General features: G+C 49.5%; 7 protein-coding genes and 2 non-coding genes across 12 annotated transcripts; 5 read left to right on the plus strand and 4 right to left on the minus strand.

Annotated features, from left to right (window-relative positions):
• Positions 1 to 96: 96 nt before the first annotated feature.
• Positions 97 to 2,472, minus strand: LOC117889701 (putative leucine-rich repeat-containing protein DDB_G0290503). The gene is made up of 9 exons (XM_034794118.1): positions 2,322 to 2,472; positions 2,224 to 2,267; positions 1,999 to 2,170; positions 1,708 to 1,935; positions 1,483 to 1,643; positions 1,086 to 1,429; positions 697 to 1,026; positions 369 to 636; positions 97 to 309 (listed from the first exon to the last, which is right to left on the minus strand). Exons 1-9 carry the CDS (start codon positions 2,347 to 2,349, stop codon positions 97 to 99), a joined length of 1,788 nt encoding a protein of 595 aa, XP_034650009.1. The 5' UTR covers positions 2,350 to 2,472.
• A 324-nt stretch (positions 2,473 to 2,796) lies between these two features.
• On the plus strand, positions 2,797 to 6,541 carry LOC117890857 (spondin-1). Its single transcript, XM_034795943.1, has 7 exons — positions 2,797 to 2,920; positions 3,547 to 3,733; positions 3,792 to 4,180; positions 4,238 to 4,699; positions 4,758 to 4,929; positions 4,989 to 5,110; positions 5,173 to 6,541. Exons 2-7 carry the CDS (start codon positions 3,556 to 3,558, stop codon positions 6,442 to 6,444), a joined length of 2,595 nt encoding a protein of 864 aa, XP_034651834.1. The 5' UTR covers positions 2,797 to 2,920; positions 3,547 to 3,555; the 3' UTR covers positions 6,445 to 6,541.
• Positions 6,542 to 6,651: 110 nt separating this feature from the next.
• On the plus strand, positions 6,652 to 9,783 carry LOC117890858 (spondin-1). The gene is made up of 6 exons (XM_034795944.1): positions 6,652 to 7,105; positions 7,158 to 7,549; positions 7,609 to 7,821; positions 7,884 to 8,141; positions 8,199 to 8,364; positions 8,422 to 9,783. The coding sequence occupies exons 1-6, from the start codon at positions 6,916 to 6,918 to the stop codon at positions 9,741 to 9,743; spliced, it is 2,541 nt and encodes an 846-aa protein (XP_034651835.1). The 5' UTR covers positions 6,652 to 6,915; the 3' UTR covers positions 9,744 to 9,783.
• Positions 9,784 to 10,057: 274 nt separating this feature from the next.
• On the plus strand, positions 10,058 to 13,416 carry LOC117891237 (spondin-1). Of its 2 annotated transcripts, XM_034796584.1 has the most exons (7): positions 10,058 to 10,301; positions 10,584 to 10,978; positions 11,039 to 11,251; positions 11,310 to 11,564; positions 11,626 to 11,797; positions 11,860 to 12,437; positions 12,486 to 13,416. In XM_034796584.1, the coding sequence occupies exons 1-7, from the start codon at positions 10,112 to 10,114 to the stop codon at positions 13,254 to 13,256; spliced, it is 2,574 nt and encodes an 857-aa protein (XP_034652475.1). In that variant the 5' UTR covers positions 10,058 to 10,111; the 3' UTR covers positions 13,257 to 13,416. The 2 variants fall into 2 exon arrangements, with proteins under 2 accessions (XP_034652475.1, XP_034652474.1); XM_034796583.1 differs by having other exon boundaries at positions 11,860 to 13,416.
• A 334-nt stretch (positions 13,417 to 13,750) lies between these two features.
• On the plus strand, positions 13,751 to 14,807 carry LOC117890408. 2 transcript variants are annotated; one of them, XM_034795220.1, is made up of 2 exons: positions 13,751 to 14,153; positions 14,211 to 14,345. In XM_034795220.1, the coding sequence occupies exons 1-2, from the start codon at positions 13,824 to 13,826 to the stop codon at positions 14,241 to 14,243; spliced, it is 363 nt and encodes a 120-aa protein (XP_034651111.1). In that variant the 5' UTR covers positions 13,751 to 13,823; the 3' UTR covers positions 14,244 to 14,345. The 2 variants fall into 2 exon arrangements, with proteins under 2 accessions (XP_034651111.1, XP_034651110.1); XM_034795219.1 differs by having other exon boundaries at positions 13,753 to 14,149; positions 14,211 to 14,807.
• A 441-nt stretch (positions 14,808 to 15,248) lies between these two features.
• LOC117890407 (protein HID1) lies at positions 15,249 to 18,680 on the minus strand. Its single transcript, XM_034795218.1, has 3 exons — positions 18,629 to 18,680; positions 17,237 to 18,572; positions 15,249 to 17,175 (listed from the first exon to the last, which is right to left on the minus strand). Exons 2-3 carry the CDS (start codon positions 18,477 to 18,479, stop codon positions 15,902 to 15,904), a joined length of 2,517 nt encoding a protein of 838 aa, XP_034651109.1. The 5' UTR covers positions 18,480 to 18,572; positions 18,629 to 18,680; the 3' UTR covers positions 15,249 to 15,901.
• A 737-nt stretch (positions 18,681 to 19,417) lies between these two features.
• Positions 19,418 to 27,009, plus strand: LOC117889882 (Golgi-specific brefeldin A-resistance guanine nucleotide exchange factor 1). 2 transcript variants are annotated; one of them, XM_034794391.1, is made up of 10 exons: positions 19,418 to 19,801; positions 19,865 to 20,063; positions 20,126 to 21,147; positions 21,218 to 22,216; positions 22,282 to 22,490; positions 22,556 to 22,782; positions 22,848 to 24,078; positions 24,142 to 25,205; positions 25,614 to 25,888; positions 25,959 to 27,009. In XM_034794391.1, the coding sequence occupies exons 1-10, from the start codon at positions 19,700 to 19,702 to the stop codon at positions 26,607 to 26,609; spliced, it is 5,979 nt and encodes a 1,992-aa protein (XP_034650282.1). In that variant the 5' UTR covers positions 19,418 to 19,699; the 3' UTR covers positions 26,610 to 27,009. The 2 variants fall into 2 exon arrangements, with proteins under 2 accessions (XP_034650282.1, XP_034650283.1); XM_034794392.1 differs by lacking the exons at positions 25,614 to 25,888; positions 25,959 to 27,009 and adding an exon at positions 25,258 to 25,541.
• A 117-nt stretch (positions 27,010 to 27,126) lies between these two features.
• Positions 27,127 to 27,198, minus strand: Trnah-gug. The gene has a single exon. It is a non-coding gene; the product is annotated as a tRNA-His (tRNA).
• Positions 27,199 to 27,491: 293 nt separating this feature from the next.
• Trnah-gug lies at positions 27,492 to 27,563 on the minus strand. Its single transcript has one exon. It is a non-coding gene; the product is annotated as a tRNA-His (tRNA).
• Between the last annotated feature and the right edge of the window lie 171 nt (positions 27,564 to 27,734).

Here is a 27,734-nt window from a genome sequence, read left to right on the forward strand (position 1 = left end):
GATCGTCTGCTGATGCTGATGCTGATATGATCTTCATACACCTTTCTGGAAATTAAAATGCGTTCGAAATGTTATACAAAAATAAGGGGACAGCGATTACACCCACATGCCGTCCATAAATTGGGAAACCTCTCTCTCCATCAAGAGCTCCTTCTCACGCTGCCCATCGCGGAGCTGGGAGAGGCGATAGTTCGGATCGTTGATCTGTTTTATAGACTCCTCCATGCTCGTAAGCTTCTCCTGCATGCTGCTGAGTTTTCCGAAGACATGGCGTAGCTGCTCATCCCTCGACTCCACCTGACAGCTCAACTGCAACGATATAAAATAATTAGCAGTTGCCCGGCTATACCGAGACCTCGATAGTGTACCTGGTTTACATCCGGATCTTCCGCATGTTTGATGATGATTTCTTCCATTTTTTGTTGGTTTTCAGTCTGAGTCTGCTTCAGGTTTTCTCCGTTGGACGTGGATGTCGCGTTGTGGACTGCGTTCGCCTCCCCCCGTAACTGGGCTACCAGCTGCTCGGACCTTAACAGCTCCGACTTGACATGCTCGAGATGCACGCTGAGCTGCTGCTCCCTTTGGTAACTGGAATCAAGCTGCAGTTCTGTGCTCTTAATGTTCTCCTGCAGCTCACTGGGGATTTGGAATGGGAATATTTGGGTGCTTAACTGTGCACCTCAGTGAGGGCCTTACCTGATCTCAGTCCTCGTCTTTTGGATGTTTCTATCCAGCCTTTCGTTGTCCGCCTGCAGCTTTCGAATATCCTCGAATTGTCTTAGGAGCATTTCCTTGAACTGCATACAAGTCAGGAGCTTCAGATTCAAATCGCGAATGATCTGATCTTTCTCCACCACGACCTGGCTTGTTGAATCCTCACCTCTCGGGAGCTGGGCAACGAGCTGCCGCTTGTCCTTCAACTCCTCCTCCAGACAGTCTATTAACTCACCTTTTCTTTCGACATCCTTCTGTGCTTGGACCACAGAAGCCTCCGCCTCCTTCATCTGTTGCTCCAGCCCGACATTGCTGTAGATAATTTAGCAACCGTTTTCATCAGAATACCTAGATGAGGCTGCTTCACTCACCGTGACATTAGGTTGTCCATCTCAGTCCTCATGGAGTCGATGGTATTGTCCTTAGCCGCCAAAGATTCATTTTGTTTGGCCAGCTCCCCTAGGTCTTCGTTGTGTTGTGCCTCGCACAGCTGTAGCATGTCCCTCAGCTCGCCCAGCGTCTGATCCGCCTTCAGTATATTCATCTGATCGCTGTGAGAATTATTAACATCTAAGAGCCGCGTTTCCAGGTCCTGCTTCTCTTCGCTCAGCTCGTTTATGCGGCGGTAAAGATGCTTGTTGGGCGAAACCTGTTGGCTGACAGGTGTCACACACATCTGCTCGATGCTCTCGAAGATGCTGTCCATTTGGGGTTGCTATGGATAAATGGGAGAGCTTAGTCCGGTACAAGCGTAGAGAGTGGACCTACCAGAAGCTCTTTCAGCTTGACTGCCAGCTGCTCCTTCTGATTGCACGCCTCCAACTCGTCCTTCGCCAGTTGAATGTGCTCCAGGTGATCATAGAGCATCATAAAGCCCGAATCGATGGCTGCCTGGCAACGATTTTTTAGATCCTGGACGCTATCGCTGGCTGCAAAATGAAAATAAACTGTTGTGAGGCACCCAAGGGTAGAATGGAATCGATGGGAACTCACGCAACTTCTGGGGAGGCCCAGGGATCAACTGCTCATTGTTATGAACCCACTTGCTGTCCTCGCGGAGCACAATGGCAACAAACTTGTACGAGCCCAACATTTTGGACTCCACCGGTCCCAACGATTGCAGCTTTTCATAAAAAGCCGATTGAAGCCATTGCAGCGTCTGGTACTGTGTCTCGAGGGCACGCACGCGATTTTGAGTGAGAACCTGCTGGCGGGATTTGCCTGGGATTGGACGCTGGTTAAAAACAATTACCCAAAATAAAATTAAATGGAAGGTAAACCTACGTGGGGTAGCTGCGGGTGCAAGAGTTTTCTGCTTTGGTTGAGGAATCTTGGATAGTGTCCTCTCTGGCAGCGACACACAGTCGTGGAGGGACGCCGAGCAGGACTCTGCATGCTTTAATTGACTTTGCATCGACCAGATGCTCCCATTACTGACAGACCTCCCACTCGAAAACTGGGGAATATTCCATTTGGAATTCTAATCCCATATCTACCTCTGAAACTTACCTTCAAATTGTTAGCTTTAGCTCTCAAAAGACTGCATTTAGTAGCTGCAAAGGTGTGAAGTGAAATGAGTTGGCAAGAAACTAAAACTAAGAACTCACGTCGAATAAATCTTGTGTTCGGCGGCATAGTTGGATATCGCAAATAAATATGGACAAATGCTTTAAAAATAAAATTAAACTAAACAAAATAAACAATTTTGGACCCCAACAGTTTTTAGAGAGGGTTTTACAGATTTCAATGTATCTACTCTTAAATTTGTAAATGAATAATTATAGATACAGACTTTTTTCCCAATGTTACTTTGTCTGACAGCTATTTCTATATTTTGTTTGACATTAGTGCATATTTTCCCACAGTAGCCGGTGGCTTGGCTTGCATTCCCCCTTTGTTTAGGATGGGCGAGTGAAAACAGAACCCCATCAACAAATGCGAAGCCTCGCCTCGCTTCTCTCTCCCATAGTCGACACGAATCATATGATGCACATCGTCTGGCCAATAATCGACGGGGGCTGGCTGTCGGTTCCGATGCTCGTGCAAAATTTGCATTCAGTTGCCGTTCGAGTGCCTCCAGAGAACGTTCCGTTCTGAATACATTTTCTATCTAGCGCGCAATGGGCTCTGAGTTCGCATCCTAAAAGATCCATCAAAAAGTGCTAACAACATCCTGAAATATTATTAAAGGATTCATTGTACATTGGTAAATTGAATATACCATAAGTTGTTGCGTGCCTGGGGTCAGCCAGGGCTTACATTTGGACTTACTTTTGTTTTTTCCACTGTCAGGGCGAAGCCCCAAAAGTGTTTTTAATGATGGAAATCTATGGGAATTGTTATTGTAGCCGTCTGGGGGCTGTTATTTTGCTCACATTTCCTATGGACAGTCGGCGCGTTTTTCAATTGAATTTAATCAGTGACGTAGTCGGTTTACATAGTATCATATACTACACACACGTACAAACAAATGATTAAATATGAGCTTGCAATGTGATGCGATTGTCAAGGGGGAAAACAAGTTCCGCATGGCAATGGTGGAAGGAAATAGAAAGTGTCTGTAAAAATAGAAATGGACATCTAAACTGGGTGAAGTAAATGGGTGTAAATATCCGCAGTGCTTCAATTGGAAGGTATATACATATATGTATGTCGCAGTGTATGCATAGACGATTGCCTGAAGCAGCAGCAAATTCAAGTTCAATTCAGACCGCCACAGCTGGCGCCTGCCATTGACATTGCTGATAATTAAAACAATGAAGGGAATTCCAAATGGGTGCCACTCGGAGAATGCAATCCAATTGCGAATAAAAGCTCCTTCTCTGATTGCAGCGATCCGCAATGAAAGCGTTGGAGTGCCTCATCTTGTTGCTGGTAGTGGCGCGGACTTGGCCGCGAGTCGAGGCCTGCAATCGGATACCGCTGGGTGTGACTGCAGCCAAGTCTCCAGTGGACGATAACTATGTGCTGTCCGTCGCTGGCAACGCCCAGAGCTATGTGCCCGGCCAGAGGTACAATGGTGAGTGATCAACCATAGAAATCTTCTCCCTTTAAACTCTCCTTTCCCGCTCTTCCAGTGACGCTGAGTGCATTTTCGGGGCTATCCTTTGTGAGCTTCATGTTGGCATTGGACCTGGAGACGGGTGACGGTGAGGATGATCCGAATGCAGTGGGCACCTTTGAGCTACTGGATCTGGCCGAGACGCGCTTCAGTCCGCGTTGCGCCAATCTCGTGGAGAACACCAACACAAATGTAAAGACTCACGTGGATGTGGTCTGGGTGGCGCCATCCAGTCCCGGACAGGGCTGCATCCTGCTGCGGGCGACCGTGATGCAGCATCGCGATGTCTGGTTCATGGACGATGGCTTCCTCACCAAGCGCATGTGCGAGGAGGAGGTGGACGACATCGACACCCAGCCCAGCATTATGGATCCATGCTGTGCCTGCGACGAGGCCAAGTATGAGGTGAGTGCCGTCCAATAATTTCTTCAAAGTTTGATTGGCCGCTACTCCCAATTGCAGCTCACTTTCGAGGGCAAATGGTCGCGGCACACGCATCCCAAGGACTTCCCGGCCAACAGCTGGCGCACCCGATTCAGCGACATCATCGGCGCCTCCCACACGATCGAGTACCGATTTTGGCAGTACGGGGAGATGGCCAGCGAGGGGCTGCGGGAGGTGGCCGAGCACGGCTCCACGCGCACCCTGGAGAGCGAGCTGAAGGACCAGAGCGAGCACATCCGCACGATCATCAAGGCACGCGGAATTGCCTATCCAAATGTGACGGGCAAGACTTTTGCCGTCTTTCGGGTGGACTCGAATCATCATCTGATCTCGCTGGTCTCCATGGTGGATCCCTCGCCCGACTGGATTGTGGGTGTCTCCGGGCTGGAGCTGTGCCTGCCCAACTGCTCGTGGGTGGAGAACAAGGTCCACAATCTGTATCCCTGGGACGCGGGCACTGACAGCGGTCCATCCTACATGGTAACACTGTCTGCAAGGCGTCTCTCTGCCATCGATCCTCAATCCATTCTCGTTGCAGTCTGCCGACCAGCCGCAGGTGCCGCCCGACGTGGTACGCCGCATCAAGTCCAACTACCCCAACGATCCTCGCTCGCCCTTCTACGATCCCAGCGGCGCGCAGATGAAACCTCTGGCCACATTGCACATCAATCGCCGGCGTCTCTACGAGAAGAACTGCGAATCGACGGACTGTAAGCCACAGCAACTTAATACTCACTCTGACTGATTCTGATTCCGAATGCCTTTCCAGCGGAGCAGCTGCCCGCGGAGTGCGCCACCCATGCCTGGACCAGGTGGGACGAGTGCAGCACCAAATGCGGACCCGGCAAGCAGTACAGGACGCGCGAGTTTAAGAATCCCGTGCTGGCATCGGTCAGTGGCCATCCTTGCGACGGTAGACAACCGTATTTAACCATTGATTCCACATCTTGCAGCGTCATCGTTGCAACAATGCCCTGCGGGAGGAGAAGAACTGCGTGGGACATACTTGCGCCAGCTTCAATGAGGAAACAGCAGACGGAGTGCAGCCCGAGGTTGGATATCCAGCGGCCGGCTCCGACGATCCGCAATGTGGGCTGTCCGAGTGGAGCGAGTGGTCCTCGTGCACTGTGACATGTGGCACGGGCGAGCAGACACGGTCGCGGCACTACCTCAACAAGAAGGCCAAGAAGAAGTGCCAGAAGGCGAGCAGGGCGCGCCTGCAGGAGACCAAAGTGTGCGAGGCCATGGAGTGCGGTGGCGACATAGCGAACGAAGACGCAGGCGGAGACGCGGAGGATGGGGCCGGGAAGCGCTCGATCTTTCGCAACTTTGAGAGCTACAGCCAGCACAAGGAGGAGCACATACCGCCAGTGTGCGGGATTACGCCCTGGTCGGACTTCTCGCCCTGCCATGGCCCCTGCGGAGGCCATGGGAAGCGTCAGCGTATACGCAAGGTGTGGAACAACAATCAGGTGTACGGCGTGCGCGATCCCAGCGACGATGGCAGTGATCCCTGCCGCCACATCAAGCTCCACGAGGAGGTGAACTGCACGAATCCCAGCTGTGACACCATCGTGCCCCACCTCTGCTACGAGGAGCTGATCGAGAGCCCCTGCCGGGACAGCGACGTGGCCAACTTCTGGTACTACGACCACGTGAGCGATCAATGCGCCATCTACTGGTCGGACCGCTGTGACACCAACCGCAACAAGTTCAAATCGAAGGAGGAGTGCGAGGACACCTGCCGCCGGCCTCGCCACAAGCAGGAACTGCAGTACGATCGCCTCCAGGCCACCGACTGTCTCGTCTCCGAGTGGCTCACCCACAGCTGCAACGCCACCTGTGGCGACGGCTACCAGCTGCGCACCCGACGCGTTCTCCGCTCTCCCAAGTACGGCGGCAAGCCCTGCCCCAAACACCTGGTGCGCCTCGATCGCTGCTATCAGCGCTGCGACGACATTTACTCGATCAGCGGCGGTGGCTTTGGGGAACGACGTCATGTGGCCAAGACGCCACCACCGGATCCGCGGGACGAGTGCCGCTACTCTGAGTGGTCCGCCTGGACGCCCTGCACTGCCACGTGTGGCGACAACGCTGTCCGGCAGCGCACCCGCACTCTGCTCAACACGGATCTCAGCTACAAGTGCAAGGATCGTGTCCGCATGGAGAAGTGCGTCATGATGCCGTGCCTCCTCAACAGCAACGACGACGCTGAAAAGTGGTAGGCAGCAGGCAGCAGGCAGCAGTAACAACGGCGGGTAGGAGGATCGATGATCCATCAACAAGTATTAGTCATAAATTAATTATATAATCGCAAGCGAATGCATGACAAAATATATATGAGAATCCGCCAGGTGCTCCCCTCTTTCTGGGGCAAAACAATGGGTTGGAAGTGAAGTAAGTTCTGGGGATTCTACTTACATGCAGACAATTCCCAGCGAAAGTTAAACTTCTGTTTCCGAGTATTTCCGCTTCATGGCACTTTCGTCATTGACCCAAATCTGATGCACGACTGTTGTCCGGCCTGGTCCAAGTTCAAAGAACCCAAGCGCCAAACCGTTGATTGAAACAAAAAACAATTCCAATTGGCGGCACTCAATCAAGATGAGATAATTGAAAAGCTCATCGATTAATAGACCAATTTCGGCACTGAGGCATCAACCCATCAGTCAGTCGATGCTGAGCTGCGGACAGCTATGGATCGAGGCGCGATGTGGCCACTTGTGCGGTTGATTCTGCTTCAAACTTTGGTGATTCAGGGCGTGCGGGGAGCATGCAGTCGGATTCCGCAGGGAGCCAGCGGCGAACGGTCTGCGGTGGATGAAAACTTTCGCATTTTGATCGATGGAAATCCAGCGACCTATGTACCCGAGCATCAGTACAACGGTGAGACGGGGACACATCGAAAGGAATGTATTTCTATCATTCATTTCCACAGTGTCGCTTTCGTGTCCCATCAATCTAAAGTTCGTCAGCTTTACGCTGGTCATCGAGAGCGAGGATCAGGCGGCGGCCTTCAGTATACTGGACATGACCGGGCACTTTGAGCTGCTGGGCTCCCCCGACACCAGATTCAGCGTCGGCTGCGAGAACATGGTCGAGAGCACCAACACGAATGCCAAAACGCATATCGAAGTCTCCTGGGTGGCCCCAAAGTCCCCGGAAAGTGGCTGTGTCCTCATCAAGGCGGGTGTGGTGCAGCAGCGCGATGTGTGGTTCATTGATGAGGGATTCCTCACCAAACGCATCTGCCCCGAGGAAATTGACGAGCTGAACAGCCTGACACCGCCACTCCAGAGCTGTTGTGCCTGCGATGAGGCCAAGTACGAGGTGGGATGCGGTGGAAGTCTCTGCACGTTGCACTTTGACAGCTTAAATCTTTTTCAAAGATCGTCCTGGAGCGCAAGTGGACCAGGAACACGCATGCCAAGGACTTTCCAGTCGAGGCCTGGCGCACGCGCTTGGGCGAGGTGATTGGCGCCTCGCATAGCTTCGACTACCGCTACTGGGCCTACGGAGGCCGAGCCAGCCTGGGCATGCGAGAGATGGCCGAGCATGGAGCTACCCGTACCCTGGAGCAGGAGATCCGAGACAACACACAAGTTTGGCTTATCCGTGTTCCTTCCATATAGACTGCTCCAACTCATCTGGTGATCTCTTATAGAATGGCGCAGTGCGCACCATCATCAAGGCGCCGGGAATTCCTCATCGCTTGAATGCCTTTGGCTCCACGCTGGCCAATGCTCGTGTGGATCCGAATCATCATCAGATCTCGCTGGCTGCCAAAATCGATCCTTCGCCCGATTGGATACTGGGTGTGGCAGGACTGGAACTGTGCCTCAGCAATTGCACCTGGCTGCAGCGAAAGGTATTGAACCTGTACCCCTGGGACATTGGCACCGATTCGGGACCCTCATATATGGTGGGTAAACGAATCACAGATCAGATGTCCAATTTGAAGATGGGTTTTCTCCTTCAGTCGCCCGACCAGCCACAGGTTCCACCAGATGTCATACGACGGATATCTTCCTCGTATCCCAGCGATTACCGTTCGCCCTTCTTCGATGATACCGGCACCTCAATGAAGCCCCTGGCCACGCTCCACCTGACGAGGAAGAAGCTCTACATCCGCGAATGCGAAGAGGGTGAATAGCCAGAAACCAGAATTCAATTCAATCCAATTCTCTGACCCTTGGCTTCAGTGTCGCAGGGTGGACGGGGACCCCTGGAATGTGCTGTGCATCCTTGGAACGAGTGGAGCAACTGCAGCACCCGCTGTGGTCAGGGCTACACCCAGCGCATACGCAGCTACAAGAATGCCAACCTGGCGGCCAACTACAACTGCGACATTCGACTGGAGGAGATTCGCCAGTGCCAGGGCACACAGTGCGGACCGGGCGAGGAAGAGTATGCAATTGGAGGCCCCGGCCAGGATGTGGGTTTGGGTATGGGTGGGGAGAGTGCGACAGGTACTGGCTCCATGGCCGAGTGTCAGCTGAGCAGCTGGAGCGAGTGGTCGCCGTGCTCTAAAACCTGCGGTCGAGGCATCTCCACGCGCACACGCGACTATTACAATCCCCAGGCGAGGCAGCGATGTCTGACGGTCATGCGCCTGCCCATGGAGGAGACCAGACAGTGTCTGGGCTCGGACTGTGGCGGCACCATACCCGACAACGGGGAGCTCGACGGTTTGCCGGAGCCAGAGCTGTTCGGCGAACCCAACCAGACGCCCAGCTGGAGCACAAATAGTTACAACAACAGAATGGATAATCCATATGCGGGATCAGCAAATCAGGGCTGGAAGAGACAGGGTTTCAGCACCGCCGAGAGTGACAAAACCTTTGGCCAGACAGACAACCAGCAACGTTCACCGTTTGATCCAATCGACAATCGAAGCGGCTATGACACAAATCGGCAGCCACTCGATTCGGAACGAGAGCGTCCCAACTTCAACACCTACGGCAGTGAGAAGATGGTGGGCAACAGACCCGGAAGCACTTACAATGACTACAATTCGGGCTACAACAGCAGGGACTACACCACCCCGAACCTGCGGCCGGATTTCGGTTTTACCACTAGATCTCCATATGGAGGACGCTTTCCTAGTCGCCAGCAGGACATGCCCGATCCGGGCAGCAGCGGCAGCAGCAACTACAATGTGGTGCAGGATTACTGCTTCGAGAAGCCGATCGCCTCCACGCGCCCCTGCCTGGCCAATCCGGTGATTGTGGGCAACTACTGGTTCTACGATCACGATGACCACGAGTGCAAGATCTTCACCACGGACAACTGCGATGAGAACAAGAATCGTTTCCGTTCACTGATGGCTTGTGAGGGTACATGCCTGCAGCCCCAGATGAATGTGGAGCGAAGCGAAAATGAAGCCATGGATTTATATGGCGGTGGACCCTACGCCCAGACACGCGGAGCTTATGGCGCCGCAGTGGGGGATATAGATGAAGCACCGATGTCACACACTAGGAACACATTTGATTCATTCAGACCGAGTCGTTATGGCAGCTGAATAAGTTCCAAGCGGATCAATAAAGTATTACGAGTCGAGGTGATCTGTTCTTGACTTTCATCCAGAGTCAAAAGAGAATCTTTCAGCTGGGTTTCGGTTTCAGTTTCGGTTTCGGTTTCTCTGTGGCAATTTTTAAGAGAGTCAAAGCTTTCGTCGTCGTTTTTCCGGCGCTGATAAGGGGCCCCCAGTCGGCGTCTATTGGTACCAGTGGGTCAGAAATATAACAGACTCCACAATTCTGGGTCTTATCAGAGTCTCTCAAGCCGAGACTCTCTCTCCTTCCCTGATTCACTTTTCGCAAAAGGGAAAAGCTTCTCACTCAGTTTGCAACAGTCGCTCAAAGCGAATGGACAAGACTTCTCTACAGAATGTGGCGGATCAGATATTTTTCGCTGTTTCCACTGCTTGTGGCGGCGCTGACGATCGGCACAGCCCGCAGTCTGATCTGTACACGCCGCCCGGCGAACACGGCCACGCCCAAGTCGCCAGTGGACGAGAACTATGTGATAAGCATAACAGGCAATCCGGAAACATATATTCTCGGACAGGAGTACAACGGTGAGTACAGTTCATTGGCCCTTGCGCTTGAACTTCATGGGAAGGTTGGTTGCCTTGTGGCATTATTCGCTGCCACGATTTCGCAATGTTTATATTGTTTAGTAAACAAATTACGCACATGTCACATACATATGTACATATGTATGCATGTGATGTGCCTTGAGTAGATCTGGCTTATCGCGTCGGGCCCTTGCGAATTCGAAAGCTTCGCAGCTATTCAAGGTCAGCGATAACGAACGGCTAAAGAACTGAACGATCTCGCACTTTCGCCACACCACACAGTTTCCCTGAATGCATTCAACGGACATCGCTACATCAGCTTCATTCTGGCGCTGGAGAACGAGAATGGAGACTTCAACTATGGGGACGACCTCGGCCGCTTTGAGCTGAGCGACATGACCGAGTCGCGCTTCAGCCCCAACTGCATTAATATGGTGGAGAACACCAACACCAATCCAAAGACACACATGCACCTGACCTGGGTGGCGCCCAGTGAGCCCGGCAGCGGTTGCATCCTAATGCGCGCCACGGTCCTGCAGCATCGCGACGTATGGCACATGGATGACGGTGGACTAACGCGACGCATTTGCGAGGAGGTCGTTGACGATGTCGAGAGCCAGCCAACGGCTCCCTTGCTGGAAGTTTCCTGCTGTGCCTGTGATGAGGCGCGCTATGAGGTGAGCGTGGCAATGGCATCGGCAGTGCAGCAATAACCATTTCGTTGTCCATCATTGCAGCTGATATTTGAAGGCGTCTGGTCCCGCAATTTGCACCCAAGGGACTTTCCAGCTCGAGGCTGGGAAACGCGCTTCTGTGAGCTTCTGGGCGCTGCCCACAGCTCCGACTACCGCTTCTGGGAATCGGGATCGCTGGCGAGCGAGGGACTCAAGCAGTATGCCGAGCACTGCAGCTCGCGCCTGCTTGAGCGGGAATTCAGCATCAACTTTAGGGTGAATTGATAACTCTCAGGATTGGCTGGGAGTGTAAAGTAATGTCAACTTTTTACAGGATCAAAAGATCCGCACCATTATCAAGGCACGTGGCCCGTCGTTCCCCAACATGAGCAGCAAGTCCATGGCCTCGGTGCGAGTGGACCCATTGCACCACATGGTGTCGTTTGCCTCCAAAATAGAGCCATCGCCCGACTGGATAGTCGGCATCAGTGGGCTGGAGCTGTGTCTGCGGAACTGCACGTGGCTGGAGGGGAAAGTCATCAATCTGTACCCCTGGGATGTCGGCACGGATGCGGGGCCCAGCTACACGGTAGGTGAGAGCAGGTTCAGTCGCTGAATGTGCCATTAACATGTGCCTGTCCACTCGATAGTCTCCGGACCAGCCGCAGGTCCCACCAGATGTCATCAGGCGCATGCGTTCCGACTTCCCAAATGATCCACGTTCGCCCTTCTACGACGAGACAGGGGCTCCCATGAAGCCCATGGCCGTCCTGACGGTGCGACGCCAACGAATCTACGAGCGGCGCTGTGCGGATGAAGACTGTGAGTGCAGCAAACATCTCCCATTTGCTCTGATAAATAACTAAGTATTACCCAATCCCCAGCCAACAATCCAGCAGAGGTACCGCGCGAGTGCCTTACACATCCCTGGTCAAGCTGGAGCGATTGCTCATCCAAGTGTGGCGATGGCATGCAGTACAGGCGACGCGTCTACAAGCAGCCCGAGCTGGCGAGGATCTACAACTGCAATGTGCCGCAGTATGATGAGCGCGAGTGCCAGGGACAGATGTGCGGCTCGCTCAATCTAATGGGTAATGTTGGAGACTTTGATGATCTAGATCCTGGAATGGGAATGGGAATGGGCTTTGGCATGGGAGGCAACAACCGTCAATCGTCCCAACAACGTGGCGCCGAGTGCCAACTGAGCCGTTGGGGCAGCTGGAGCCCATGCAGCGTAACCTGCGGAGAAGGCTACGAAATGAGGCAGCGGCAGTACCTCAATCCGGGAGCCGAGCCAAAGTGCCAGAGTGTACACCGAATCGAGCTGCAGGAGACACGCAAGTGTGAGGGCAGAGCTTGCCTCGGTAATCTGCCAGGATCGATTAGTGGCGACATGGACATGGATATGTCACCTTATGGAGAGGCCATGGGTGGCCGAGGCGGCGGAGGCATGTATGGCCCACAGCCAGAGGTAGACGCTGATAGATTTGAGGGAAACTTTAACAGAGGCTATGATGAGGCTACAATAGATCAGAGTCGAGCAGGCTTCGGCTTTGCCGTTGGCAACCTCAAGGGTCACAATCCCAACTGGGGCGACAACACACAGAAATCGGATGCTGCGTGGCTGCCAGAGCGACAGACAACTCTGGGCCGGGAGCCTTCGTCCTACAAACAGCCAAGGATTCAAAGCAACTACAATTCGGCCGGCGGCTATGATCAGAGAACGGAAGCACCTTCGTCCTGGTCGCGCCAACGTCCCAGCGACATGTACAAACCATCGCGCTTAGAGGATATCGAGCGGACTCCTTGGCAGCGACAGGATCCCGGCAACACTCACAGCAGAGAGTATCTTACCTCGGATTCGGATATTCCTAGCGCTGGCACTCAGCAGGAAGCGTGGCCACGACCCAACAGCTACCAGAATGGCGACACTGATCCCGTCATGTCGACTCGCTGCTTTCAAATGCTGCACACCGTTCAGCCTCGCTGCCAAAACCAAACGATAACGGGCCAGTTTTGGTTCTATAACTTCTGTGCCGACGAATGCATGCTCTATGCCACAGATCCTTGCGATCGCAATCTGAACAAATTCAGCAGGTGGGAGGAGTGCCAGAAATGCCGTGACCCCGAGCTGGCTTCTCTGCAGCAGCACCACACGAATTCTCCGGAATGTCAGGCACTGAGAGCCGCCTGGTATGCTGAGGAGCGAGCGCGGGAAGAGCAACGAGCGTCGAATAGAAGACGCAATTACGGTGGCCGTCGCCAACATGGTAGAAATTAAGTATACAATTTAACATCTAGTTGATACTTACTTATGTAGGTGTCCACTTATTCACTAAGTTTTCTAACCAATGATTTATGTATTTAGTTGATAATATAATTAAGCCGCTACCACTGTCACTCTGTAGAAAGTGGGAAGAAAGACTATTTAACACTCCGAAGAACTTCACTTGGTGGCTGTTTTTCGGTATGAAAGCGGTATGCTACTATATTATTATTATTATTATTTAACTAATTCAGGAGAGCCAGAGAAAGACGCACAGACCCGATGTTTTATTTACCTTGGCTAAACAGCTGCTCTCCAGGGCTGTCAGCATCTCGAATTCTTTTGAACATTTAAATCGTTTAAATAATATTGGATACTCTAATTAAATTAACAAGCATACTTGATTTGCCACACTAAATAATTATTATGGATAAAGTCTATATCAGAATATTTTGTGTGTTCACATTCAAATTAAGCCGGCAACAACGCAAATTAATGTGCCTTGACAACCCTGCGTCCAAAAAATTGCACAAGCACAAAGAAAAGCAAAAGTGAAAAGTAAAAATTACAATTTAAGTTAAAATGCATATGCAACGTTTTCAATTTATGATGCGCAGCATGTTGAGGGTGCAACAGGTTGCAGCAATGGCCCAACACCAGCAACAACTCCGCAATTTGTCGCTTTATTGGCATTTGGCACAATCACAAAGGGCGGCTGGAGCGCCAGGAAACAAGTCAGGAGGTGACCAGAAACCAAAGAACCCACCACAAAGAATTACCCTTGTTCAGCAAAACCAGGCAGTTAGCATAACTACCTTGGAGGAGGCACAGAAGTTGGCCAAGCGGCGAGAGCTGCACCTGTTGCGTTTGGAGCAAACCGACACCAAAACGGGGCGCGCCATGTTTAAGTTGGTACTAAATACGCAGTAGTAGAGAAACTCATTATTAATTATACCAACATCCTTTCAGGCTTGTCACCTCTGCGGAAATGTTAGCCGATGATGTGGGAACAACGACAACCACTACCGACAAAGTCCACAAAAAGTCTGAGAAATCACTGACAATAGGGGCCCGAATCACAGAGCATGATCTTTCGTCGCGTCTCAAGAATATCGTCAAATGGCTGAGCAAGCGGCACGAGGTCCGCATACTCATCCAAGGCAGTGCCAGCGGATCCGACGAAAGCAGCGCTGAGCGCATAGTCAAGGCAATTGGACAAACCATCACAGAACCGCAGGTCATTGGCAAAATAGTCCAAAAACGCAGCAAGGGTTCCTATATAAAGTTTAACATTTTGCCTGTGACTCAACCTGCGTCATCCACGCCCACCGCCGCCCAGTCGTGACAACTAACGCCATTGCCTCGGATAAGTCCCAATTACTTCACAGCAATGGCGCTACACCCGTCTCTCGTCATCAGACCCAACAGGAGTGCCCATAACTACTCTACCATGCAAAATAATGGACGCCGGAGAACCACTGATCCGACGAAACCTGGAATTGTGGCGGCTGCTTCATTTCTTTTTATATTTACCATGAAATATGTCTTCTGGATGCACGCTCTAAATAAGAAGGATAGCAAATGAAGACTTGTTACAAATGTTCAGTCTGATTAATGCTCAGCATTTTTGTTAAGATAATTTGTTTTGTATTGATAACTCTTTAAATAAATTGCAAGAAAACTCGGAGTTAGGAAATTAAAACTCTACAATCAAATCCATTGGCTTAATATTCTTTTTATTTCTCATAAGTATATTTATTTTTATTTATTTTATATAGGTGCCATTATTTTATTGGTATTTTCATTTATATATTTTGCATTTACTTGTATAGATTCTAAAAACATACATATAAGTTAATGAAATATTACACTCTTTCTTTATAATATAAAGTCGCTAGTTTAAATGAAATATATTAAGCAAAGCTTACAATTGAACTAAGGCTTACTATTGTTACACGAGCAAGTAAAGCTTTTATTTGGTTTCAAATAAATATAAATAGTATTTTGGTGATTATATTGAAACCCTGAAAACGCAACAAATCAGAGAGCATAAATACATATGTGGACATTTGGACATTCATTTATTTCGTGTTCCAATAAGCATTCGACTATAGCAGTGAATTTTTCTTCGTTTGGATACAAATTACAGGCTGCGTACAATAAATTGTAGACAATTAAAGCAATCAACTAAAATACGGCACAAGGAACATTATATCTTTCTGTATGCAGGAATAAACAAAGATAAAAATGTAATAATTTAGTTCATAACTAAAACACACAATAACGTTACGCTTAAACTGCTGAAATAAATTAATATAAATATGTATTTGGAAAGATATACATAGATATAGAGAGAAAGAGTGAGGGAGGACAAGAAAAGGCAATAAATAAAAATAGTAATTTAAAAAGCCATTAACGAAATGGTATCCCAACAAAAATAAATCACGCTACATCGTTACAACTGATAAGCCTCATATTGGAGATATTCTTGATGAATTTGATTTGGAGAAGACAAAAATTCAATGTGTTAAAAGGAATTAAATAAACTTTGACTGTTTTGGAATGATATATGGACTAAATAATTTAACTACAGTAAATGCCAAAGCGTTTTAGTTACATTGCTGCCGATGCGATTGGATTGGTGATGCCCGTATACTGACCTAAACGCGCTGAATCTCAAAGAGCTTGACCTCCGTGTCATACCAAATGGCAGGCTCCACATTGCGCAGATAAATGACACCCCAGATGTAGGTGCGGAACCAGGCTGTGGTGCCGGCATTCGCCTGATACTTTCGGATAAGTATGGGATGGGGAACAGGCAAGAGGCCAACCAGCGTTCCGTGTTGCAGAAACTTCAGGATCTCTGATTCGTCAGTTAGGCCCTTGTCTATACATATCTTCTCCACCTGCGGTACCAAGACCTGTAGCAAACGCATTATCGTCTGCAGCGGCAACTTTGAGCGCCAGGACACAATCCACTCGGGCGTGGGCGCCCATCTATCACCTTCGCCGGGAACCATCCGAATGCTGCTCCGATGGGCCACCGATAGCCGTGATTGGTCGGTGGGTGAGGTAGATTTTCGACCACCTGTTGGTGTTGAGACGGGGGACTTGTCGAAAGGGACGATTTCCGTAGATTCCTCTGTCTGCGCTTTATCATTTGGATGCGCTTGCTCACGCTCAGTCATCTGACTGATGCCTGGAGTGTCGAGCAAGGATGCTTTCAAAGTGCCCGGCTCGGCTGGTTGAGCAGTCAATACCTCCGGTTGCGGCTCTTCTACTTGGGACCGCTCATGGGACTCCGTTTCCGATTCCAGATCTTCCTCAGCCTTTGGCTCCTCGTTTATCGTGTCCTCCTCCTCGTCTTCTTCATCCTCATCATCGTTATACTCTTCCGGCACGTGCGCTGAGGGCAGCTCTTGCGCAGCAGCTACTATCCTCCGCTGCGGTACACGTGGCAAATTGAACTTTCCACCTGATTTACGCCCACTCATACACTTGGATATTCCGGCCATATCAGTGGGGAGATTCGCCATGGCATGGAACACGTGACGTTTCCTTATTATGGTATAGACTAGATTTGAGTTCCCGTCGAACTGATACTGTATAATGTTGTTGAAGATCTCCAGCAAGAAGAACACTAAATGGTGATTGCTTGGCGCTGACAGCAGAAACCAAGGCGTGCTGAAGGCCTCAAGCAGATGCAAGAGCTTCACACTGGCCACCATAGAGAGGGTCTTCAAGTACGGGGAGACATTCACCAGAATAGTCAGCAGACAATCAAACAGTGGCTGGAGACGCTGATGACCGGTTGCAATGATTTTGTGAAACACTGTGATGAGTAAATCCGCATGTGTTCCGGTGAAGACAGGTATGTCCATGGGAACAGTGGCGGAGTAGGCCTTGTTTAAGCGAACACCAAAGTTTCGCTCCCCTAAAATGTCACAAATAAAGTCATTGAACACAGCGAAGACAATTATAAAGAAGTAACTCACCTGACAGCAGCAGAAGTATAAACACTCCTATGTGCATTAGTCCCACGCGGGACTGGTCCGCCCGAGAGTAGTTCAAGTGATACAATATGGGGATGAGGATGTCCAAAACATCCGAGCTTTTCAGAACGAAATACAAAAACTTTTTGTTGTAGTCGCATATCTTCCAGAACAATATGAGCAGCTCCTGATGACAATGCAAGCGTTTCGTGGAATTGGGTAAATAGTTTTGAACCAAGGGGTTGTTTAACAGACGAGTAATACCCTTGAGGACAAAATGGAAGTCCTCATCCCGATGGACACGCGACAGATAATTGATGAACAAATTGTCCCCGCAGTTTCCCTCGTCATAGGAGGGCTGCCCAGTTTGGGTCAGTTGTTGCTGCACCACCATGTCATGGTCCAACGTGACAATAAGGAGCTGCAGACAAGCCTCCACCAAGGGCTCCGTGGTGTCCGCAAAGATCAGGTGATTGTAGGGTACGCCATATCCAACTGGATCGTACGAACACACTGTGTTCAGAAATGAAGTAAAAAGAGGGAGGGCATGACGATTGTCGGCCGAGGTGAAGTAAGCTATCCACTTGTTGGGCTCCTCGGATTGTTGGGGCGAACGGTACATCGGCTCTGAGAAACAAGTGAGCAGCAGCTTCAAGAGTTCTGTGCGCCGGCGCTCCATGTGGGCGTTGTGAGGTGGCGACTGGGCGAATCCCACTCCAGCCTCCCAAATGTATTCGCAGCTATCAATATTGGCGAGCTCCTCCGCCTTCTCCGGACCAGCGCGACGTGTTGAGGTAACAGTGAAATCTGGACAGAACAATAAATCGCAAACGGCATTCAATAACGATTGGGCCAAAGGCATTGTCTTTTCCTGGGACGGCAAACTGCTCCAGAAGAAATCGCGCCACTTATCATCCTCAAAGATGTATGGCAAACATCTGATCAAGAGCCGCACACAGTTCAAAACGCACTGATGCTCTGCCTGAGTGCGGCAACTGCTGTCCACAGCTTGTGCCAACTTCTCGACCGCCTTATAGCAGAGAGTGGCCAAGTTTGCTGGGTTATCATTCCTTATCTGTCGAATTTCATTGGATGTAACTAGAGCAAACACATCCTCAAGCGTTGTTTGATGCCCTTGCCAGAACTGCTCCCAGAATTGCTCATCACTGGGGTCGATTTTCTGATTCTTTTGCGTCAGCTGAACAATTGCCTTGCGAAAGTTCAATTTTGAATCAGTGTTTCCCATATTGTTTGGGTTCTGGTGCGCTTTGGTATTGTTGAGTGCCTGATTTCCACCTGCCCCGTGTGCGGTCGCCCCAATTCAAGTGTTTCCAGTCGTCTGAAATTATTTAAAACGAATTCTAATACTTTTCTTTTTAAAATCCGCCTACGCACGTAAAGAAAAAGCAACCAGCTCTCTTGTTGTTGTCCACTGTTGACAGTACGTGCGACTCTGACTGTATTAGTGCTGGACCTCTGGCTTTTTTCCGCTAAGTCAGCCATTTTTTATTGAGGAATGATTTGCATTAATGGAATTCATAGCATCATATAACTGAAAAAATTAATACTGATCAAAGCTAGTACCACATACTTATATCACTTACAATCTTTATTGTGTTTCTTGGTGTTATTCCATGGTGTCTTTATATGCTCATAAGAATATATAGCTTTTTTTGCCCGCACATCTAGTTGGTGTCGCTAGCAATGACAGCACACATTGTTAGTGCTGCAAAGTGACCTGTCGTCTTTGCTGGTGTTGCTAAACGCTAAGATTAGGCAAATTCACTATTATATACTCTTCGTGCACTCTTTGGGTACCCTTGTGGCAGAAAAGTTAACAGTATGTCAATTTAAGATAAAGGGTATACAAAAACGGATGACAAGCAACAAGCGGTCAAATGACGTAACAGTCTTACGTTTAATGCTAATACATTTTGTATTTTCCTTTTTACCTTGAACCATTTTTTGTAAACAATCCAACAAAAAGAAGCTATGACAACTAGCCAATCTTGTGTAGAATGGATTGATGAATTGAATAAAATTATTGATTTAGTGCTGAGAGTCCCAACTAGCTGGTAAAATGAACCAGAAATTCAAAATCGAGGGAAATGTTTAAGGCTTTACGGTATATTTTGATAATGAGAAGGTATATTTCGGTATTTTTGATCGATAAATTGGCCGTCACACTGCTGGCTAGACACGTAAACGTCACCAAAAAATTAGTTGCAAACAAATTACATTTATTAATAATTAAGTATAAAATGTGTTACTAGAAGACGCGTCACGTTTTGTTCCACGCAAAACAAGGCTGTGGCTGTGTGCATGTGTGCGGTAGACAGGTTGGATCTGAAAACATATGTATGAGAACGCTCGGCAAGGAGAGAGGAGCTGCCCACGAATTTGAGAATTTTTTCGGCGGAAGCCAGCTATCTGCTGTTGACGATTAATTAATAAGAGCTAGACACAATGTCACTGCCTGGCAATGGCATCTATGTGGTGCGCGGGGAAATGGCCACCTTGATGACGGCCATGCGACGTGGAACGCGTTGGAATGCCACAGCCTACGTGGTAAGTAAATATTCTAACACTAAACGATTGTTGTGACATTCCCCTATTATCCCCGCTTTGCAGGACGATGAGAAGGACTCTTTGTTGAAGTTGTTTATAGACCTAAAGCAGGACTTAAATCGCATTGAGGATCTGCGTCTGATTGAACCAAAGGTATTTCTCTCTCCATTTTTGGAAGTGATACGCACGGCAGACACGACGGGTCCCCTGACAAGTCTTGCTCTCTCTTCAGTCAATAAATTCTTGTCATATGGCCTAATTGGTGAGATAAAGTGTTCTCCAATCCCTCCAGAGCTCGCCCTCTAGCGCAGTTTCATCTTGCAGATCCCACTTCGCCCAATATAGCTGACATTGTGGAGCGCATAGCAGATGCCGTGACCCATGCTCGCTTTATGGGCACTGATCAATCCTCGGACAGTGTCACATTCTTGCGGGTTATTGAAGTGCTGCACACCTTAATCCGCAGTCCGGAGGGAGCTGCCGTTAGCAATGAGTCGATGTGCGAGGTCATGCTGAGTTGCTTTAAGATTTGTTTCGAGCCCAGACTCAGTGAGCTGCTGCGACGCTCCGCAGAGCAATCTCTCAAGGACATGGTGCTTCTGTTTTTCATGCGACTGCCGCAGTTTTCTGAGGAGCCCAGCGACACCGTCTTGCAGAAGCGCTTTACTATTAACGATGCTGCCAGCGGAGCTGCACAGGAGAAGCACAAGCGAAAGACGGCTCCAGTGGCTGCAGCACCGCCTCCCCCGTCAGTGCAACGCAAGTCTTCGACGGTAGAAGATCCTCCCCAGACCCCGCAATGCGGTCTTGCAGCACCAAATCACCTCAAGGCTCCCATACTGGCAACCACGCCAGCCAGCCCAGCGGGCAATATTTTAGATATGCAGGGCAAGATCACGCAGACGCCAACAACAACAGCCACAACAACAGCAGTAGTGAGCTTGGGAGTCGAGGAGAATGCCGTAATGGATGTGCCTGCCATTCAAGTGGAAAGTGCCACCGAGTCGGAGCTCGTAGAGGATGGAGATGGAAAGAACACCTTGACGGACGCCAACAGTAGCGAGTACATTAACTCGGTGGGCGTTCGATTCACCCAGCAATCCTCTGACAAGGATGGAGCCGCCATCGCTGCCACCCTATCGCCCTACGGTCTGCCGTTTATCCAAGAGCTTTTCAGGTTCCTCATCATCCTGTGCAATCCGCTGGACAAACAGAACACTGACAGCATGATGCACACGGGCTTGAGCTTGCTCACTGTGGCCTTTGAAGTGGCTGCCGATAACATTGGCAAATATGAGGGTTTGCTGGAGCTGGTCAAGGACGATTTGTGCAGAAATTTAATATCGGTAAGTCGGTGTTTCATCTCTTTAAATAGATTGTGTATGCTGACAAAGGATATTCATTTTGATGTTGCAGCTCCTAACCTCAGAGCGCTTGAGTATCTTCGCTGCCGACCTGCAGCTGTGCTTCCTGCTGTTCGAGTCCTTGCGCGGACACTTGAAACTGCAGCTAGAAGGCTACCTCAAGAAGCTGAGCGAGATAATAGCCAGCGACAATCCCAAGACGCCGTACGAGATGCGTGAACTGGCCCTGGACAATCTACTGCAACTTTGGCGCATTCCTGGCTTCGTGACCGAGCTGTACATCAACTACGACTGCGATCTGTACTGCACGGACATGTTCGAGAGTTTGACCAACTTGCTTAGCAAGTACACCCTGTCGGCCACCAATGCGGTATATAGCACTCACATCATCTCCATGGACACACTCATCAGTGTCATCGACAGCATTGAGCGGAACTGTGCGGCCGCCAAGAATAGTCACAGCAGAGAAGCTGTGACAGAAGCCGGTCACGCAGCCGGCGGAAGTCGTCATTCGCGGCACAACAGCGGATTGGAGGGGATTGTCATCGATGCTGGTGGCGGGTCTTCAGCCGTCGAAGAGCACAGCCGTGTTGAAAACATCTCCAACTTTATAAGCAGCAGCTCGCAGAGACTGAGGCTGCAGTCTCAATCTGGAGGAAATGGAATGGCTGGCGGAATAACAAGCGAAAAACTGGCCAACGTCAAGCAGAAGAAACGCCTGGTCTCCCAGGGCACAGAGCGGTTCAATCAACGACCGGACAAGGGTATCCAATACCTTCAGGAGCACGGCGTTCTCAATGCACAGCTCGATCCAATGCAAGTGGCGCTATTCCTGCGCGAGAATCCTGGCCTCGACAAGAAGATGATTGGGGAATACATTTCAAAGAAGAAGAATGTCGACTCAAAGATTCTGATCAACTTTGTGGACTCCTTTGACTTCACGGGTCTCCGTGTCGATCAGGCACTACGTCTGTATCTGGAGACATTCCGTTTGCCTGGTGAGGCTCCACTGATCTTTCTGGTTTTGGAACACTTCTCCGATCACTGGCATGTAAGTGAGCTCGGGAGTTACCATGGGACAAATATAACAATAATTCATAATGTTCTCTAATGCAGACACAAAATCTGGAACCTTTTGCAAACACTGATGCTGCATTTCGCTTGGCCTATGCCATTATCATGCTGAACATGGACCAGCACAATTCCAATGCAAAGCGTCTGAATGTGCCAATGACTCTGGAGGATTTCACCAAGAATTTGCGTGGCCTGAACGGTGGCAATGACTTTGATCCGGAAATGCTGGCTCAGGTCTTCAATGCGATCAAGTGAGTATTCATATCGGGGAAGCACCCGGCTATATATGCTTATTTCCGCATTCATTGTCTTCCAGAAACGAGGAGATTGTAATGCCTGCAGAACAAACCGGTTTGGTGCGTGAAAATTATCTGTGGAAAGTGCTGCTTCGGCGTGGAGACACCCACGACGGCCATTTCCATTATGTCCACGATGCGTCCTACGATGTGGAAATATTCAATATTGTGTGGGGAGCTTCCCTGAGCGCTCTTAGCTTCATGTTCGACAAGAGCACGGAAACTGGATACCAGAGAACGCTGGCTGGTAAATGCACGATCAACACGAGGTGTATAAGAATGAGTTTTGATTAAAGTTTGTATTCGTTTTAGGCTTTAGCAAGTCGGCAGCCATATCAGCGCACTACAATCTGCATGCGGACTTTGATGCCCTCGTGCTAACGTTGTGCAAGTTCACAACGCTGTTGAGCAGCGTAGAACAACATGAGCCGGCACCGGCGCTAAATGAGATTCAGCAGGCTGTGAACTTTGGATTGAATGTCAAGGCGCAGGCAGCCATGAGGACGGTATTCTTGTTGGTTCATGATTATGGCGATTGTTTGAGGGAGAGTTGGAAGCACATTCTCGACATGTTTCTGCAACTCTTCCGCCTGAAGCTGCTGCCCAAATCTCTAATCGAGGTGGAGGACTTTTGCGAGGCAAACGGCAAGGCTATGCTGATATTGGAGAAGCCGCGAGAGAAACAGGAATCGGGTCTCTTCTCTAGCCTGTACTCGTTCATCAGCTCGGAGGGTCAGCGTGAGCCCACCTACGAAGAGCAGGACTTCATAAAACATGGCCGCAAGTGCATCAAGGAATGCCAACTCGATCAAATGCTGCAGGAGTCGAAATTCGTGCAGCTGGAGTCCTTGCAAGAGCTGCTCAAATGTGTGCTGAGTCTGCTGAAGGCTCCCCAGGGACACAAGTCCATTGGGCTGCCCTATGCTGAAGATCAAACCGTCTTCTGGATGGAATTTCTCGTCAAGATCGTGGTGCACAATCGGGATCGCATGATCCCTCTGTGGCCAGCGGTGCGTGATCAAATGTATCTGCTGCTTATGGGCAGCGCCTCGTGTGGCTACGACTATCTTCTCAATCGCTGCATTGTGGCAGTCCTCAAGCTGGCCATTTACCTAATGCGCAACGAGGAACTATGCCCCATTGTTCTGCAATCTCTCAAGATGCTGTTGATGCTAAAGCCTGCCCTCCTGCTGCGCATATCCAAGCAGATTTCAATTGGCATTTACGAGCTGCTGAAGACATCCGCCCAAAACATTCACTCTGAGCAGGACTGGCAAATCATCTTCAATCTGCTGGAGTGTGTGGGTGCTGGTGCTGTTCCCCCCAACTACGAGGATACCCAGCTGCCGCTGCCGCCCAATGGAGGCGCCAAGTCAGATGGCGCCTTGAGCGGGGAGGAGGATGCCGCAGCGCCCCCGGAGCGTGGCTACACATCAGATTCTGAGCTCTCCAAAGCGACGGCACTACCCACTGCTCCCAGTCCAAGTGCTGAGAACTGGATATTGGTCAACAACAAAGACAGTGAACTGACTACGGCCTCCAGGTGAGTTTTTTGGAGACACTGGAATTTGAATGGTAATTAGCAATAAACTGAATTTCTTTGCAGACCTCAGTCACCGCCTACCTCCACTGCGGCGGCTCCAGCTTCTTCTAGTCTGGTCTATAATTGCCAGCTTCTGGACCATGCGCCATTTGCCCTGTTCAAGTGCTGGGACTCGCTGGCCTTCATTGTGAGAAGTGTGGCCCACATTACGCCCTATAACTTCGAGGCCTGCGTCCGCTGTATTCGCATCTTTGTGGAGGCCTGTCGGGACGGAGGCATTCGTCAGCGACGCAAGTTGGAGGCGGCTGGGAAGCAAAGGAGTGCTAAAAAGCGAAGCGATCGTAAGCCTGGTGTTGCCTCCTCCGCCTCGAGCAGCAATCTGAGTCTGCTGACAGGCGACGCGGCCGACAATCTTCCCGTGAATCCGGCCGAGCAGGAGGACCTGGCCCAGCGCTACGAGCAGTTGTCCATTCAATTGCTGGACCTGATGTACACTCTGTATACGCGAACGGCGCAGATCTTCAGATGGTGGGCCGAGGAAGGTTGCACTGTTCCTCAGTCCGCGGCCTTGTGGACACCAGGATGGTGTCCCCTCTTGCAGGGCATAGCCAGATTGGCCATGGATCGACGGCGTGAAGTGCGCACCCATGCCATATCGTGCCTTCAGCAAAGAGCTCTGCTAGTGCACGATCTGCAGACGTTGTCTGGAGCGGAGTGGTGCTCCTGCTTCGTTCAGGTACTGTTCCCGCTACTGAACGAACTGTTGCCAGAGAGCAGCGCCTCTGGGCAACTTGATGCAGCGCTCCTGGAGGAGTCACGCATTCGGACCGCCACCATTATGTCCAAGGTATTCCTGCAGCATCTCACCACTCTCATCGAGCTGGGGTCTACCTTCAACGAGCTTTGGCTGGACATACTGGACTACATAGAGCGATTCATGAAGGTCGGATCGGACACCTTGTCGGAGCAGATGCAGGAGATACTGAAGAACATGCTGCTAGTTATGCATTCGGTCCGTGTTTTCCACAACCAAGACGGCAGCCTGCATCAGGCGCTCTGGGAGCTCACCTGGCGACGTATCGGTGAATTTTTGCCCAATCTCAAGGAGGAACTCTTCCGTGACGAAGGTGCGTGAGGAGGCCATTTTAAAACCCGCTTAACTTTTGACCCTGCCACCAGATCTGCTGTTACCAGCAATATCGCTGGAGTTATCAAACATTTCAAATGACTCTCAACTCCTAAGGGCTCAGCAATCGTTGACATTACCCCTGTTCAGTAGTAAGCTTCATATTGCCTTTGCGGCCACTGCCAGATTTGATACTCTCAAAGAGTCAACCAAAACCAAACAGCGGAAGGCACACAAGCCCTGGTCTAGTCTGAAATCCAAGCTAAAGATGCTCAAGGGACTGGGCAAGAAGAATTGAACGTTGAACCCTTTTCCCTACTTCGTTTTGTGCTTCCTATTGTGTTCCTTTTCTTATTTTTTGATATAATTACATAATAGTTATCATATGAAAATATCGTTCATCTTTCAGGTAAACGCCCCCACACACTAACGAACACTCCATCTGCGGTTGCACCATCTGGTGATTCCAATACACAGCACGGAATGCCTCCATTGGCTCAGCCAATCTTGCCGAACCCGCATTTGCAGCAACAGCCCACCCAACTACAGCCACAGCCTCAAGCCACTGAGGCGGTTGTCTGTGCAGCCACGGCATCCCCAGTAGAATCGCCCAGGCGGAGCATTATATTACAACCTCCTATGGCAGATGCTCTGCAGCAGGCACCCAGTTTCGTCTTTGCTCAGGTAAGCTGAACATAGACCACCCCAAAGCCTAGACAATTGTAACTAAGTCAATCTACCATTCCTTTTACAGCCTCTAATGTTGGCCCCCCAGCAACCGCTTATCCAGCAGCCGCTGGATACTCAGCCCCTTCCTATGTTGCCGGATCTTGTGAATGAGGCTGCTGCTGCAGCGGTACACAGCGTCCAGGTGGCGGAGGAGCAAACCACCGCCGTTCCAATACCGATTGTACAGCAGTTAAACATCACCTCCAACAATACGTATAATAGTTATGCCATTGAGTTGCCTGCTCCTTCGGAAGCGCTTGCAGATCAGTCTAAGCAACAGCAGTTGCTCTACCAGCAATACTATCAGCAATATCAAGGGCATCAGCCAGTTCAGTCCAGCGATCCAGCGATTAATGTGCCAATCAGTCACCTGCTGGCCGGCAACGCGTATCCCTCGCTACCGAAGATGCCGCAATCGTCGATTGTTCAGAGCTTTGCCCCTGTTTACGAGGCTCCACCATTAGCTGGCGGAGGTGGTGGTCCAGCAGCGGATATTTATCAGGAATATGTGCAGAATCCCTATAACCTAACTCTCCAGCAGAATTCCCAGCAGCAGCCCGGCCAAAGTATGGCCGTCCCCTTTCCCGCTGTGGCGACACCAGCCAACTATTTTAACGCTAACGTTGACCCCAGCAGTATACCGCCAGGATCTGAGTTGCTCTATGGCCAGCAGTAAATTGCGTTTGAAAAATGATTGCAATTCCCTTAGGCACTATTTGTTTTTATCTTTTGTTGTAGTGGAAAGAAAAGTTCGTAGTAATACTAAAAGATTGTGTCAATTTGTTTATTGTTATGCCTCCTCCTCCACCCCCTCCCTCTAACTATAGTGAGAGCACATTCCGCCTGTGCGCGTGTTTATTATTCTATCTGAAAACTATACTATACTAAATCACATCCAGAAAATCTACAATTGTTTAACCGCAATTTTGAGAAGAAATCCCTAAAAAGCTTTAGTAATTCAATTAGTTTAATTTATCAATATTTAACTAATTATATCTTCTGTACGTGTGCGTTATGCGAAGAGGCAACTGTAAATAATCAAAATTTAAATATACAACCAATTATGCATATGCGAATATCGATCTATCCCCATTTGCTGATGAGATGATAGATACAGCTTTGTGGGAAATTTGTATATGGAATGACATGGGCAAAAGAAAAGCCCGATCCGTGACAATGCGTAATTGCAGCATTGCCGTGACCAGGATTCGAACCTGGGTTACCACGGCCACAACGTGGGGTCCTAACCACTAGACGATCACGGCTACACCGGGCTGTTAAAAAGCTGCGTCCGGTAACCCAACCTTTTCCGTTACAATTAAAGAGAATTCAAAATCATTAGTAATTTACAATAATGTTTAAATTCAATGAGTCAAAACTAAACTTCTTTCGTAGATAATAAGCATTGCATTCAAAAAAATTTTAACATCGATAATATGGGGTCCAAATATTGCAGAGGTTTCAAGAGGCAAAAGAATAATTATGAATTGTTCATTAATTTAATAATAATAATTAAAAAATAATTAACTCAACTCCGTGACAATGCGCTTTGAAGCATTGCCGTGACCAGGATTCGAACCTGGGTTACCACGGCCACAACGTGGGGTCCTAACCACTAGACGATCACGGCTACGTTGGGTTGTTGAAATATGACAGCCAAAAAACCATTTTCAAGAAAATGCTCAAAATAAGTTGTGCACTGTTTCAATAGTTGATTGATTTAATATGCCAATCCAATCATAGATGGCGACAATAACAATTTTAAATGCCATTGTTTTTAATTTTAAAATTATTATAAAAA

Source organism: Drosophila subobscura, chromosome E, assembly GCF_008121235.1.
Source record: "Drosophila subobscura isolate 14011-0131.10 chromosome E, UCBerk_Dsub_1.0, whole genome shotgun sequence".
Classification (NCBI taxonomy): domain Eukaryota; kingdom Metazoa; phylum Arthropoda; class Insecta; order Diptera; family Drosophilidae; genus Drosophila; species Drosophila subobscura.

Bases quoted from the DNA above. Each gene is read 5' to 3' on its own strand.
- LOC117890408 (XM_034795219.1), top strand. From the start codon at position 13,824: ATGCATATGCAACGTTTTCAATTTATGATGCGCAGCATGTTGAGGGTG. The intron at 14,150-14,210 runs GTTGGTACTAAA...ACATCCTTTCAG, and splicing joins ACGGGGCGCGCCATGTTTAA to GCTTGTCACCTCTGCGGAAA.
- LOC117890857 (XM_034795943.1), top strand. From the start codon at position 3,556: ATGAAAGCGTTGGAGTGCCTCATCTTGTTGCTGGTAGTGGCGCGGACT. The intron at 4,930-4,988 runs GTAAGCCACAGC...ATGCCTTTCCAG, and splicing joins GAACTGCGAATCGACGGACT to CGGAGCAGCTGCCCGCGGAG. The intron at 5,111-5,172 runs GTCAGTGGCCAT...CACATCTTGCAG, and splicing joins AGAATCCCGTGCTGGCATCG to CGTCATCGTTGCAACAATGC.
- LOC117890858 (XM_034795944.1), top strand. From the start codon at position 6,916: ATGGATCGAGGCGCGATGTGGCCACTTGTGCGGTTGATTCTGCTTCAA. The intron at 8,142-8,198 runs GTGGGTAAACGA...TTTCTCCTTCAG, and splicing joins ATTCGGGACCCTCATATATG to TCGCCCGACCAGCCACAGGT. The intron at 8,365-8,421 runs GTGAATAGCCAG...CCTTGGCTTCAG, and splicing joins CATCCGCGAATGCGAAGAGG to TGTCGCAGGGTGGACGGGGA.
- LOC117891237 (XM_034796583.1), top strand. From the start codon at position 10,112: ATGTGGCGGATCAGATATTTTTCGCTGTTTCCACTGCTTGTGGCGGCG. The intron at 10,979-11,038 runs GTGAGCGTGGCA...CCATCATTGCAG, and splicing joins GTGATGAGGCGCGCTATGAG to CTGATATTTGAAGGCGTCTG. The intron at 11,252-11,309 runs GTGAATTGATAA...AACTTTTTACAG, and splicing joins AATTCAGCATCAACTTTAGG to GATCAAAAGATCCGCACCAT.
- LOC117890407 (XM_034795218.1), bottom strand. From the start codon at position 18,479: ATGGGAAACACTGATTCAAAATTGAACTTTCGCAAGGCAATTGTTCAG. The intron at 17,176-17,236 runs GTGAGTTACTTC...GTGACATTTTAG, and splicing joins TATACTTCTGCTGCTGTCAG to GGGAGCGAAACTTTGGTGTT.
- LOC117889701 (XM_034794118.1), bottom strand. From the start codon at position 2,349: ATGCCGCCGAACACAAGATTTATTCGAC. The intron at 1,644-1,707 runs GTGAGTTCCCAT...TTCATTTTGCAG, and splicing joins TGGGCCTCCCCAGAAGTTGC to CCAGCGATAGCGTCCAGGAT. The intron at 310-368 runs GTACACTATCGA...ATATCGTTGCAG, and splicing joins AAGATCCGGATGTAAACCAG to TTGAGCTGTCAGGTGGAGTC.
- LOC117889882 (XM_034794391.1), top strand. From the start codon at position 19,700: ATGTCACTGCCTGGCAATGGCATCTATGTGGTGCGCGGGGAAATGGCC. The intron at 19,802-19,864 runs GTAAGTAAATAT...CCCGCTTTGCAG, and splicing joins GGAATGCCACAGCCTACGTG to GACGATGAGAAGGACTCTTT. The intron at 25,206-25,613 runs GTGCGTGAGGAG...TTCATCTTTCAG, and splicing joins GGAACTCTTCCGTGACGAAG to GTAAACGCCCCCACACACTA.